This window comes from Cervus canadensis, chromosome 3 (genome assembly GCF_019320065.1).
Source record: "Cervus canadensis isolate Bull #8, Minnesota chromosome 3, ASM1932006v1, whole genome shotgun sequence".
NCBI classification, from domain to species: Eukaryota; Metazoa; Chordata; class Mammalia; order Artiodactyla; family Cervidae; genus Cervus; species Cervus canadensis.
Genome location: NC_057388.1, coordinates 28,159,419 through 28,173,642, shown reverse-complemented (window position 1 = coordinate 28,173,642; position 14,224 = coordinate 28,159,419). Strand labels below are relative to the sequence as shown.

Genomic DNA, 14,224 nt, shown 5'->3' with positions numbered 1-14,224 from the left:
ATGGATACTCCTCAAAAACTTAAAAAGAGAATGACCCTAACACCCTGGAATGCCACTCCTAGGTATTTAACCAAAGAGAATGAATTACTAATTAGAAAAGATATAAACACCCTATGTTAACTGTATCATTATTCACAATAGCCAAGACACAGAAGCCACCAAAATGCCCATCAATAGATGAGTGGATACAATATATATGTATATGAATGTGTGTATACACACACACACACACACAATATTACTCAGTCATCAAAAGGAATGGAATCTTGCCATTTGTGACAATGCGGAGAGACCTAGGTGGTACCATGCTAAATGAAACAAGTCAGAAAAAGACAAATACTGAATTCTTTTACTTATATGTGGAATCAAAAAAATTAAAACAAATTAACAAACATAACAAAATAGAAACATTCAGAGAGAACAAACAGGTGGCTGCCAGAGTGGGAGAGGGGAAAATAAGGCGAGGGAGACTGAGAGGCACAAGCTTCCAGTTAAAAAAGTGAATGAGTCAATGGGATGAAACATTCAGTGTGAGGAATACAGTCAATAGCTATGCAATAAATTTTGTACAGTGATATATCATAGAATTATTGTGATTATTGTGAAACGTACAGAAATTGTTCGGTTGCTAAGTCTTGTCTGGCTCTCTGCAACCCTATGGACTGGGCACACCAGGCTTCCCTGTCCTTCACCATTTCCCGGAATTTACTCAAACTCATGTCCACTGAATCAGTGATGTCATCCAACCATCTCCTCCTCTGTCGCCCTCTTCTCCTACCCTCAATTTTTCCCAGCACCAGGGTCTTTTCCAGTGAATCAGCTCTTCACATCAGGTGACCAAAGTATTGGTGCTCCAGCATCAATCCTTTCAATCAATATTCAGGGTTGATTAACTTTAGGATTGAATGGTCTGATCTCCTTGCAGTCCAAGGCACTCTCAAGAGTTCTCCAACACCACAGTTAGAAAGCATCAATTCTTCAGCACTCAGCCTTCTTTATGGTCCAACTCTCATATCCAAACATGACTACAAGAAAAACCATAGCTTTGACTATACAGACCTTGATTCACTATATTGTATAACAGGAACTAACATATAGTATTGTAGGTCAATTATACCTCAAAAGCAAACAAACTCACAGAGAAAAAGAGATCAAATCTGTGGTTACCAGAAGATGGGGAAATGGACCAAGGCAGTCTAGAAGGTACAAACTTCCAGTTCTAAGATAACCAAGTACCAGGGATGTAATATACAACATGATAAATACACACTGCTACATGTTATATATGAAAATTGTTAGGACAGTAAATCCTAAGAATCCTCATTGCAAGGAAATTTTTTTTCCTATTTAATTTTACAGCTATACAATATGATGTTCACTCAACTTATTAAGATAACCTTTCCATGACATATTAAGTCATATTATTATGCTGTACACTTTACATTTATATAGTGCTGTGTGTCAATTATATCTCAGCAAAACTGGAAGAAAAAAGATCATAAGTAACCTAACTTTTCATCTTAAGACAATGAAAACAGAGCAAATTAAAATAAAGCAAGCAGAAGAAAGAAAATAATAACGAACAGAGCAGAAACTAATGAATTCGAGAATACAAAAACAAGCAAAAAAAAAATGAATGGAATCAAAAGTTAATTCTTTGAAAAGGTTAACTGAACTTACAGCTGTTAGGGAGACTAACAAAAAAAAAAGACAGAGAGAGAGGGAGAGAAGGCTCAAATTACTAGAATCAGAAATGAAAAAGGGAATATCATTACCAACCTCACAGAAATAAAAATGATTATATGGCAATACCAAAAACAATTGTATGCCAATTACTTAAAAAACTATCAGATGAACAAATTCTTAGAAATATACAAAGTACCAAAGCTGACTCAAGAACAGGATACAACTCAGAACAAGTAAACAGGATGAATTAGCAGTCAAAAAAGTATTCACAAGAAAAGCCCAGGAACAGTGAGCATCACAGGTTCATAAAAACTTTTGAAAATTAATACCAGTTCTTCACACTCTTTAAAAAAAATCAAGCTGGAGAGAAGACTTCCCAATCAATATTCTTCCCAATGAATATCCTTCCAATGAATATTTGGGGCTGACTTCATGTCAATCCCCAGGGAAATAAACTCTGAATATTCTAATGGGAGGACTGATGCTGAAGCTGAAGCTCCAAAACTTTGGCCATCTGATGCAAAAAGCTGACTTTTGAAAAGACTCTGATGCTGGGAAAGACTGAAGGCAAAAGGAGAAGGGGACAGCAGAGGATGATCTCTGTTGAGATACTATCACCAGCTCAATGGACATGAATTTGAGTAAACTCCAGGAGATAGTGAAGGACAGAGGAGTCTGGCATGCTGCAGTTCATAGGGTCCCAAAGAGTCAGACATGACTTAGTGACTGAACACCACCACAAACTCTTTCAAAAAATGAAAACTGGACAAGAAAACTTCCCAACTCATTGTAAGAAGCCAGTAATACCCTTGCCAAAACATTATAAGAAAATCACAAACTGATACCACTCACGAACATGGATGTAAAAATCCCCAACAAAACAGTGAAAAACCAAATCCAGGAACAGAATTACATAGCATGACCAAGTTGTATTTATCCTGTGAATGCAAAAGTACTTTAACATCTGACAATCAGTTAATGTAATATATTATACTGATATAATAAAAAACCAAAATTACATGATCATCTCAACAGATGAAGAAAAAGCATCTGACACAATCAAAAATGCTTTCATATTGGGTGAGCTGGAAGACTCGTACACCCAAATGTTAAAAGTTACCACAAAGCCAAAGTCATCAACACAATGTGGTATTGGTGTAGAGACAGACATACGGATCACTGAAATAGAACTGAGAGTCTAGAAATAAATCTATATGTCTATGATCAACTGATTTTTGACAAGGGTGCCAAAACTATTCAATGAATGGGGAAGGATAGTTTTTTAACAAATGGTGTTGGATGAACCCGTAACTCACACCATTTACAAAAATTAACCCCCAAATGGACAAAAGACCTAAATGTAACAACAAAAACTATAAAACTCTTACAGGAAAACATCAGATTTCAGACATCAGATATGACAATGGATTCTTAGATATGACACCAAAAGCAGAAGCATCCAAAAACAAGAATCGACTTCATAATTAAACACTTTTCTGCTTCAAAGGATACTATTAAGAAAGTGAAAAGACAACTCACAGACTGAAAAAAAAATTATTTCAAATCATATCTCTGATAAGGAACCTGTATCAATAATATATAAAGAACTACTGATACTATAATTCAATAATAAAAACACAATTAATTAATTAAAATGAGCATGAGATCTTAATAGATAATTCTCTGACGAAGACACAGAAATGGCCAACACACAAAAGCATATTCTACATTATTTGTCATCAGGGAAATGCAAATCAAAAACAAAAACTTGTATAAGTGTTTGGGTGCATGCATGCTTAGTTGCTGAGTTGCTTTGTGGCCCCATGGACTGTAGCCAGGCTTCTCTGTCCATGGGATTTTCCAGGCAAGAGTCCTGGAGTGGGATGCCATTTCCTAACTCCAGGGAATCTTCCTGACCCAGGGATCAAACCCGTCTCCTGTACTGCAGGCAGATTCTTTACAGCCGCTGAGCCATTGAGGAAGCCCATACATAACATATATATGTAAGAATATTTATAGCAGCATAATAGCCAACAGACAGAAAAATTCCAAATGTCCATCAACTGATGAATGGATAAGTAAAATCCTTTCTTATCTGTAAAATGGAATATTTTGTTCAGTAAAAATAATGAAATACTGACATATACAATAGTACAGATAAACTTTGAAAACATACAAAGTGGATGAAATCAGCCACAAAAACCACATATTATGTGATTCCCTTTATATGAATGTCTAGAATAGGCAAAACTGTAAACAGAAATTAGTTCAGTGGTTGCCTCGAGCTGGGAGGGATGAGAGAGTGATGGCTAAAAAATACAGGATTTGTTTTCAGGGAAATAAAATTGTTCTAAAATTGTGGTGATGGATGTACAACTCTGTGAATATATTAAAAACCAGTGAAATGTACAGTTTAAATGAGTGAGTTGTATGGCATGTAAGTTTTATATCAATACAGTTGTTTTAAAATTTTACAAAATAAATGAAAAAAGAAAACCATTAAAAAGTATCAGATACATGCTAAAGAAACACTGAGATCCCATTCTTAGAATAGCTCTATTCAATTCCTTTCATAACAGTATTATATCTCAATTCTTGGGTTATAAAGCTAGTGATGTTCCAATAGTCAAACCAATGGGTTGGTTTTAACTAACATCCTATGTGCCTTCATTACATGTAACTATTCATTACATGTTAGTTATTATTATACTAGTCTCCACGGAGTTGGGTAGTGGCAACAGAGCATTTACCTTCCTTCTCCTTCCCTACAATTAGGACAGGAACAGGCAACTCTTCGAAGCCTCTTGCCAGGCTGCACTTCTTGATCAGAAGCCTGCTGGCCCTGCTGCAAGTGCACTTGCGTGAGTTGGTCAGGACTAACAGCACCTATGGTTGCATTAGCAATTCCTCCAACCGCTACGGTCACAGGAGCTATGGTAGCCTGTTGGACCTTCACTCCATCTTGTCCTTGCTGCTGACCTAAAGATGAGAGGGGGAAAAAAAGAGTGTTACAATGCTTTATATTCCTAAAAAAAGGATTAAGAAGATTTCCATAGGACACTTAAAAACTACGATATTTATTCTAACAGATAATCTGTGTAAAGTACAAAATCAAAAGTGTTAATGATTTATACTACGTCGATCCCCCTAAAATATAATATTCTAACCTTAGCAGCTCAGGCTGCTTGATGGGACCATACATAAATCATTAAATCCTCTTGGGGCTTAATTTCTCCATCTATAAAATGAAGATTAATAATCCTTGCCACTTACCTACCTCACAGAACTGTTGTGAGGATCTGTGAGGCACTATTTGAGATCCTTGGATGAAAGATGTTACAGAAATAGAAAGTAGTATTATTACCATTTCCACACTCAGCAACACACCTCATTCACTCCATGAAATCACAGGAGCAAAAAGTAACTGAACAAAGGATTAAGTTTTATGGACATTTCTCATTCCTGAATACTTTAAGCAAACAACTCTTTATTGATGAGTCTTTTTATTTTATTAAGTAGTTATTAACTAAATGCAAAACCATTCATGATTATTAGATTCTGTCACTAAAACCACAAAACAGACATTTTTCTCTGGTGCTCAAACAAATCGAGCTCATTCCCTTCTTAGGGCCTTTGCACACACTCTCCAGTCTAGGCCAAAATGCCTCTGCACCCAGATCTTTGCACAGTTAACTCCTTAGTAACAGTCTGATCATAGTTCAAATCTCTCCTCTTTAGAAAATGCCATTCCTGACCACAACATCTAAAATAGTTTCCCCTCAGTCTGTTTCTGTTTCATCAAGTTTTCTCTTATTTAAATTATCATGTCCTTTTATTATTTTTCTGTCTCCACCTCACTCCTGGATGTTACAGGTCACAGAACAGAAATCCTGCCTGTTATGTTCACTGCTGCATCCTCAGCTGTAGAACAGAGCCCAACACACAGTAGCCACTCAACTGTTGTTGTTCAGTCCCCCAGTTGTGTCTTGACTCTTTGCGATCCCATGGACGGCAGCACACCAGGCCTCTCTGTCCCTTACCATCTCCCAAAGTTTGCCCAAGTTCATGTCCATTCAATCAGTGATGCCATCCAGCCATCTCATCCTCTGTCGTCCTCTTCTCCTGCCCTCAATCTTTCCCAGCATCAGGGACTTTTCCAATGAGTCAGCTATTTGCATCAGATGACCAAAATACTGGTCAACTTAACATAAGCCACTCAATAACATAAGCTTGATGAAGAAGAGTTTAAAAGAAGAAAACATTTTAATGACATTCTGATCATATCACTTCCATGCTCAATAAAACTTTCATTTATTCCCCATTGACCAAAGTCTGCCATTCAAAGGACTCTACCATAGGGACTTGGCTCCTGACTCACTAATTTCCTCCTAATGGCCAAATCCAAAGTGCATTGTCTCAATGCACGTAAGTAAAACTGCACTGCGGCATGTTATACCACTGACCACGCTGTCCTTAAAACTTGGCTGTTGGAGCTAAGTGCCTACATCCTTAGAAGCTCGTCCTCTTTGTTAGCTCTCCCTATCAGCATTTAAACCTAAACTGACATCACATTCTTAACAGATTTACCTACACTGGCTGCCTTTACTCCTCATTCCCCATTCTCTTCTTCAACTGCTGAAATTAGGTGTCTGACCCATTGCTCTGCTAAAATAATGACAGAACAAACAATTTCTCTGATGGTAAACCCCAAATACTCTTCCTTTTGCTCTTCTTTCACGGCTGGTGCACCTGCAGCTGCCAACCCCACCCTCTTCCTGAAATGTTCTCCCCGTGCTCCTCTGCTGCTACCCACCACTGGTGTTCCTCCTCCTCCTCTGACCATTCCCTCAGAATTCCCACTTCTCATCCAAACTTGCTCCTCTGGTTATTCATCCACTTTCATAACTTTTACTACTGTCTATAAGCTGATGTCTTCCAAAACTGTACATTTATGCTCAAATACCTCTCATGAATGTCATAATCTTCTTGTTATCTGCCAGGGAACATTTCCACCCAGATTTTTCAGAGGCAATCTTTCTAGGAATGAGACAGGTTATCCCACAAAAATGGTGGTCCAATCTACCATTTTCTCTTGCTTGATTATTACAATAGCTTCCTAATCGCTCTCCTTACCACCTCTGTCCTCTATAAGTGCATTCTTAACACAGTTTCCAGAAGAACCATTCATTGTAATAGGAATACTCTGTAATAGTCAAAAAGAATGAAAGAAATCTTTATGGACTAACCCAAATAAACATCTAAAACTACATGGCTGAATTAAAGGAAGTTACTTGATCTTTTCATTCAGTTCAATTCAGTTCAGTTGCTCAGTCGTGTCCAACTCTTTATTTCCTACACTGATTTTCACACTCACAAATAAATTGGAAAAAGTCCGAAAGGATATATGACAAATTGATTAGGAGTGCTTACTTCTAAAAGGGCATCTGAGATTAGAGTGTAGTTAGCAGGAGTGCTGGTCTTACTTAAACTAGGTGCACACTTTTTTAAACAAAGAAAATGTTTCCATGTATTACTAACATATTAAAGACTAGTTTTAAAAGGAAAAATCCTGCTAGTAATTAACAGACCCAATCTGGAACTTCATTATTGCTTTTATATGCATTTATTTGATTCCCAATAGAACTGATCATGTTTTTCAAATACATATTGACCATTTAGATGTCCTTTCTGAATTGTATGTTCCTATCCTTTGCCATTTATCTACTATGGCTTAGTTTTTTTTCTTTTGTGTAGCTCCTTAATAAAGGAGCCTTTGTTTTGCTTAAAATATTTTCTATGATGTATAAATTTTAACCACACACATTAACAACAAAGGAAATAAGGCTTGGTCAAACCTTGTGAAGTCAACTATAAATGACACTTTAAAAAACACTGATGCCTTCATAACATTTAAACACAATGGGAACACAAAGGGGAAAGCAGAAATGATAAAAGATGAGGTACAACCTTACTGCCCTTTTCTTTGGACTGTACTGATTTGATTCTTTTAGTATTTCATACCACCCCTTTGAGGGAAGGAGGACAGATAATATTCTTGTTTTATAAATGAGAATATAATCTAACTGGTCCTTATTTCCTCTTACGGGAAAAATAACTTGTTAACTTTTTTGTTGTCTTTTTTTTTTTTTTTTTTTACAGTGAGTGATAGGTAACATTACTGTGTAGGTAAAATAGACCTATACTTTTGAAAAATAAAAGAAGTCTCAATTATCTTATCTGTAAAAAAAATTAACCCAACTACCAATACACTGAAAATGATCTATATAATAATAGTCAATAATAATGTCATAATAAAGAAGCAGGTTCAAAATACTATTTTAAGTACATGTGTCTCATAACTGTATTTTTGCACACAGTCTAGGATATAAGATTATCTACTAGAATTGATCAGGAAAAATAAAAATTGTTGACTTCTGTACTATAAAACTTGCTGTGGAGGGCTATATGGACTTCTTACTGTTCTGAATAACTTTAAAATGTTTCTTAAATCAGCCTATTTTGGCTTATTTCCTCTACAAATTAAACTTATAGTCCATCTAAACAAAAGCCTCTGAAGGAAAGAAGGTATGTCTCCTTACATTGATGCAAATAATTTTCAGCAACTACACTCTGAAACAGGGTTTATTATATAAAACAGACAAGAAAGCTGTGCATTCCCAAACATAAAAAGATAACCAGGTATGTCTATGGTTGAGGATGTGGGGTAGAGATGGAGAAAAGAAATGGGAAGTGACTGCTAATGTGTCAGGGGTTTCTTTATGAGGTTATGAAATGTCTAAAATTATATCATGTTGATGGATGCAGTTCTTTGAATACACTAAAAGCCACTGAACGTAAGCTTTAGATGGCTGTACTATACGATCTATGAATCAAAAATGAATAAAGCAGTTAAAAAAATTAAAAATTCTACTATTGTTGGCTCTAAGTCTCTTTAAACTAGTTGATTCTCACTTGGAGGTATTTTTATCTTACAGGGGATATTTGGTAATGTCTAAAGACATTTTTAGACATCTCTCCCATCAGGAAGCTTCCACATGCCTCTTATCCTTATCCATCAGAGGGCAAATGAAAACCACAACCACAGAAAACTAACTAAACTGATCACAGACTTGCCTAACTCAATGAAACTATAAGCCATGCCATGTAGGGCCACCCACGACAGACGGGTCATGGTGGAGAGTTCTGACAAAACGTGGTCCACTGGAGAAGGGAATGGCAAACCACTTCAGTACTCTTGCCTTGTGAACCCCGTGAAAAGGCAAAAAGATATGACACTCAAAGATGAACTCCCCTGGTCAGAAGGTGTCCAATATGCTACTGGAGAAGAGTGGAGAAATAACTCCAGAAAGAATGAAGAGACGGAGCCAAATAAAGTGAAAACAAACCCAGTTGTGGATGTAATTGGTTATGGAAGTAAAGTCCAGTGCAATAAAGAGAAATATTACATAGGAACCTGGAGTATTACATCCACGAATCAAGGTAAATCGGAAGTGCTCAAATAGGAGATGGCAAGAGTGAACACCAACATTTTAGGAATCAGTAAACTAAAATGGACTGGAATGGGCGAATTTAATTCAGATGACCATTATATCTACTACTGTGGGCAAGAATCCCTTAGAAGAAATTGAGTAGTCCTCACAGTCAACAAGAGTTCAAAATGCAGCAACTGGGTGCAATCTCAAAAACAACAGAATAATCTGTTCATTTCCAACAGTATCACACTAATCCAAGTCTATGCCCCAACCACTAATGCCAAAGAAGCTGAAATTGAAGGGTTCTATGATGACCTACAAAACCTTATAGAACTAACACCAAAAAAAGATGTCCTTTTCATCATAGGGGACTGGAATGCAAAATTAGGAAGTCAAGAAATACCTGGAGTAATAGGCATGTTTGGCCTTAGAGTACAAAGTGAAGCAGGGCAAAGGCTAACAGAGTTTTGCCAAGAGAAAGCACTGATCTTAGCAAACATTCTCTCCCAACAACACAAGAGAAGACTTTACACATGGACATCACCAGATGGTCAATACCGAAATCAGACTGATTACATTCTTTGTAGCCGAAGATGGAAAAGCTCTATATAAGTCAGCAAAAACAAGACTGGGAGCTGACTGTGGCTCAGATCATGATCTCCTTATTGCAAAATTCAGACTTAAATTGAAGAAAGCAGGGAAAACCATTAAACAATTAAGGTATGACCTAAGTCAAATCCCTTACAATTATGCAGTGGAAGTGACAAATGGATTCAACGGATTAGATCTGATAGAGTGCCTGAAGAACTATGGGCGGAAGTTTGTGAACCATACAGGAGGCAGTGATCAAGATCACCCTCAAGAAAAAGAAATGCAAACAGGCAAAATGGTTGTCTGAGGAGGCTTTACAAATAGCTGAGAAAAGAAGAGAAACTAAGGGCAAAGGAGAAAAGGAAAGACACACCCATCTGAATGCAGAGTTCCAAAGAACAGCAAGGAGAGATAAGAAAGCCATCCTCAGTGATCAATGCAAAGAAATAGAGGAAAACAACAGAATGGGAAAGACTGGAGATCTCTTCAATAAAGTTAGAGATACCAAGGGAACATTTCATGCCGCTATAGAGTCCATGGTATTCTCCAGGTCAGAATATTGGAGTGAGCAGACTTTCCCTTCTCCAGGGGATCTTCCCAACCCAGCGCTGCACTCAATATGCCAGCAAATTTGGAAAACTCAGCACCAGCCACAGGACTGGAAAAAGTCAGTTTTCATTCCAGTCCCAAAGAAAGGCAATGCCACAACACTGCACTCATCTCACACGCTAGTAAAGTAATGCTCAAAATTCTCCAAGTCAGGCTTCAACAGTACATGAACTGTGAACTTCCAGACGTTCAAGTTGGATTTAGAAAAGGCAGAGGAACCAGAGATCAAATTGCCAACATCCACTGGATCATAGAAAAAGCACGAGTGTTCCAGAAAAACAACTACTTCTGCTTTATTGACTACTCCAAAACCTCTGTGTGGTTCACAACAAACTGGAAAATTCTTCAAGAGACGGGAATACCAGACCAACATACCTGCATCCTGAGAAATCTGTACGCAGGTCAAGAAGCAACAGTTAGAACTGGACATGGAACAACAGACTGGTTCCAAACTGAGAAAGGAGTATGTCAAGGTTGTATACTGTCACCCTGCTTATTTAACTTATATGCAGAGTACATCATGCAAAATGCTGGGCTGGATGAATCACAAGCTGGAATCAAGATTTCTGGGAGAAATATCAATAACCTCAGATATGCAGATGACACCACCCTTATGGCAGAAAGCGAAGAATAACTAAAGAGCCTCTTGATGAACATAAAGCGGAGAGTGAAAAGCTGGCTTAAAACTCAACATTAAAAAAACAAAGATTATGGTATCCAGTCCCATCACTTCATGGCAAATAGATGGGGAAATAATGGAAACAGTGAGAAATCTTATTTTCTTGGGCTCCAAGATCTCTGCAGATAGTGTCTGCAGCCATGAAATTAAAAAATACTTGCTCCTTGGAAGAAAAGCTATAATAAAACTAGACAGCATATTAAAAAGCAGACATATGACTGCCAACAAAGGTCCCTCCAGTCAAAGCTATGGCTTTTCCAGTAGTCATGTATGGATGTGAGAAGTGGATCATAAAGAAAGTTGAGTGCTGAAGAATTGATGCTTTTGAACTGTGGTGTTGGAGAAGACTCTTGAGAGTCCCTTGGACTGCAAGGAGATCCAACCAGTCAATCCTCAAGGAAATCAATCCTGAATATTCACTGGAAAGACTGATGCTGAAGCCGAAGCTCCAATACTTTGGCCACCTGATGCGAAGAACTGACTCAGTGGAAGAGACCCTCATACTGGGAAAGACTGAAGGCAGGAGGAGAAGGGGGTGACAGAGATGAGATGGCTGGATGGCATCCCTGACTCGATGGACATCAAGCTCTGGGAGTTGGTGATGGACAGGAAGGCCTGGTGTGCTGCAGTCAATGGGGTCACAAAGAGTTGGACACGACTGAGTGACTGAACTGAATTGGAAGGCATTTTTGGCTTCCCAGGTGACTGAAGGGTGAAGAATGCGCTTGCCTTTCTTCAGACTTTGACAGATGTATGACTCGGATAGATTCCACAGGACAGTAGCAGTAAAAAGAATAATATCCTGAGTTTGAAATTTTGCTTATTAATTACAAAATACTTCTTTACCTTACTGAAGAGCTTTTAACTATGTGGATTTTTGCCACAGAAGAACTATAACTTGAGAACATTAAGATAACTAAGTCCTCTCTGCACTTTTTAAATGAAGATGAACTCTATTAGCCAATGACTTCCAGGACTCATTTACCTACAGTGGGTCATGTACAAGTTGCAAAGCTATACTGAGTTTCTCAGCAGGTACAATGGACAGTTCAGCAGTACCTATAGATTAAAGAAGAGCTTTGGAGTCAGACAGATCTGTCTTTGAGTTCTAAATCTCTTTAGTTTCTTCTTTTGAGTAGCAGGAATTAACTGAGATAATGTCCAATATCTGGAGTATGACTAAACACTCAACTACATCTACAATTGCATAAATTATTAAGTACAAACACTTAATAATAGCCATTCAGATTTCTATAGGTCTTAGATCTTTGGATAAGAAACCAGTGTACAAGTGAGATAGATTCATTCACCAAACATTTCCTGAGTACCTGCTACCTGCTTAACACTTCAAGTCTGACTTGAAACTCAAACCTGTGGGGAAGTCAAGTCCAACCAAATAATTATGATATTCAGTTTCAGTTCAGTCGTTCAGTTGTGTCAGACTCTTTGCGACCCGATGGACTGCAGCATGCCAGGCCTCCCTGTCCATCACCAACTCCCGTAGCTTACTCGTTCACTGAGTCACTGATGCCATTCAACCATCTCATCCTCTGTCGTCCCCTTCTCCTACCGCCTTCAATCTTTCCCAGCATCAGGGTCTTTTCAAATTATGATATATCCTACAACAAAAACATACATAAGATGCTTAAGAAGTACAGAGGAAAATGATTTACTGGCAAGGAGAAACAATGAAGGTTTCACAGAGGAGATGAAACCACGGATAGGTAGAAAGAATAAAGGAAAACAGGAAGGCAACGAGAAGGAACTATTTAAAGGCATAACTGAGATACTGTATTGCTAGATATTAAAGTACAAGAAAATGAGGGGCTAAGGAGTGTTGGAAAGATAAATCAGGAAGGATCTCGTTCAATTTCTTAAATGAGTGACTCTCTGGAGTGGGGATGTGAGGGGTGAGTCCTTGTTAAAGAATCATGCCTCCCTTCCCCAACCAGAGACAGCTGCCATATAATCACTCTGGCCTTCCCTGAGGCTCAATGGCAAAGAATATGCCTGCCAATACAGGACACGCGGGTTTGATCCCTGGGTTGGGAAGATTCCCTGGAAAAGGAAATGGCAACCCACTCCAGTCTTCTTGCCTGGGAAATCCCATGGACAGAAGAGTCTGGTGGGCTACAATCCATGGGGTCGCAAAAGAGCTGGACACAACTTAGTGACTAAAAAACAACAATAATCATCACCCACTTTAACTGAATAGATTAAATGGCCATTATAGAAATCAACGACTTTATACTTATACTTTCTCACCAAATGCCCTCTCCAAAGCCTCTGAGAAGTTATATAAATCATTCAAGGTGATGCAGCTGCTATCAAGGTATGAACCTTGTTCAGCTTAAGCTGAACAAGCCTGGGCCAGGGACTCCTTTCTGGCTGGTTGGGGTATCTCCCTAGGAACTAGGGATATTAACTGGGCTTTGGAGGAAATAAGAGTAAAAAATAGTTTTAAACAGAAACTTAATGGATTCAAGGTCACATTTTAAATAAAACACTACCAAACAATCAATAGAATGGAATGTGGAAGTTCTATTAATAATTTTTAAATAAGATCTGTAAAAAATCCATCATTATATCCTCCATATTACATTATGGACATGATTTTATCAGTGTTATACTGCAACTTTAACATAGATTAGACAGGAAAGCTGCTTAGACCAGACCTATGCATCAATTTTTGGAATGCTTTTTCTGGATCTGGCAACCTCAAGGCAGATGCCTGAGTTAAGGCATGTATTAGTGTGAGTGAGTGAGTGAAGTCGCTCAGTAATGTCTGACTCTTTGCGACCCTGTGGACCTACCAGGCTCCTCTGTTCAGGGATTCTCCAGGCAAGAATACTGGAGTGGGTTGCCATCTCCTTCTCCAGGGGATCTTCCTGACCCAGGGATCGAACCCAGGTCTCCCACACTGCAGGAAGACGCTGTAACCTCTGAGACACCAGGGAAGCCCGGAGGAAGCTCCTCCAAGGAGCGGCTGCTGCACGGGCGCAGGAGGGCCAAGAGGAGCTACTCCACGTTCAAGGTCAGGACGGGCAGCCGTGAGGAGATGCCCCTCATTCAAGGTGAGGAGCAGCGGCTGCGCTTTGCTGGAGCGGCCGTGAAGAGATACCCCACGTCCAAGGTAAGAGAAACCCAAGTAAGACACTAGGTGATG

General features: G+C 38.5%; 1 protein-coding gene across 2 annotated transcripts in view; it reads right to left on the bottom strand.

Moving 5' to 3' along the window:
• Positions 1 to 14,224, bottom strand: part of SP4 (Sp4 transcription factor) — an 80,862-nt gene that overhangs the window by 30,516 nt on the left and 36,122 nt on the right. For both annotated transcript variants that reach the window (XM_043462805.1, XM_043462806.1), the window contains exon 4: positions 4,437 to 4,665. In XM_043462805.1, coding sequence (XP_043318740.1) covers positions 4,437 to 4,665 — 229 coding nt within the window. The remainder of the gene's footprint in view (positions 1 to 4,436; positions 4,666 to 14,224) is intronic.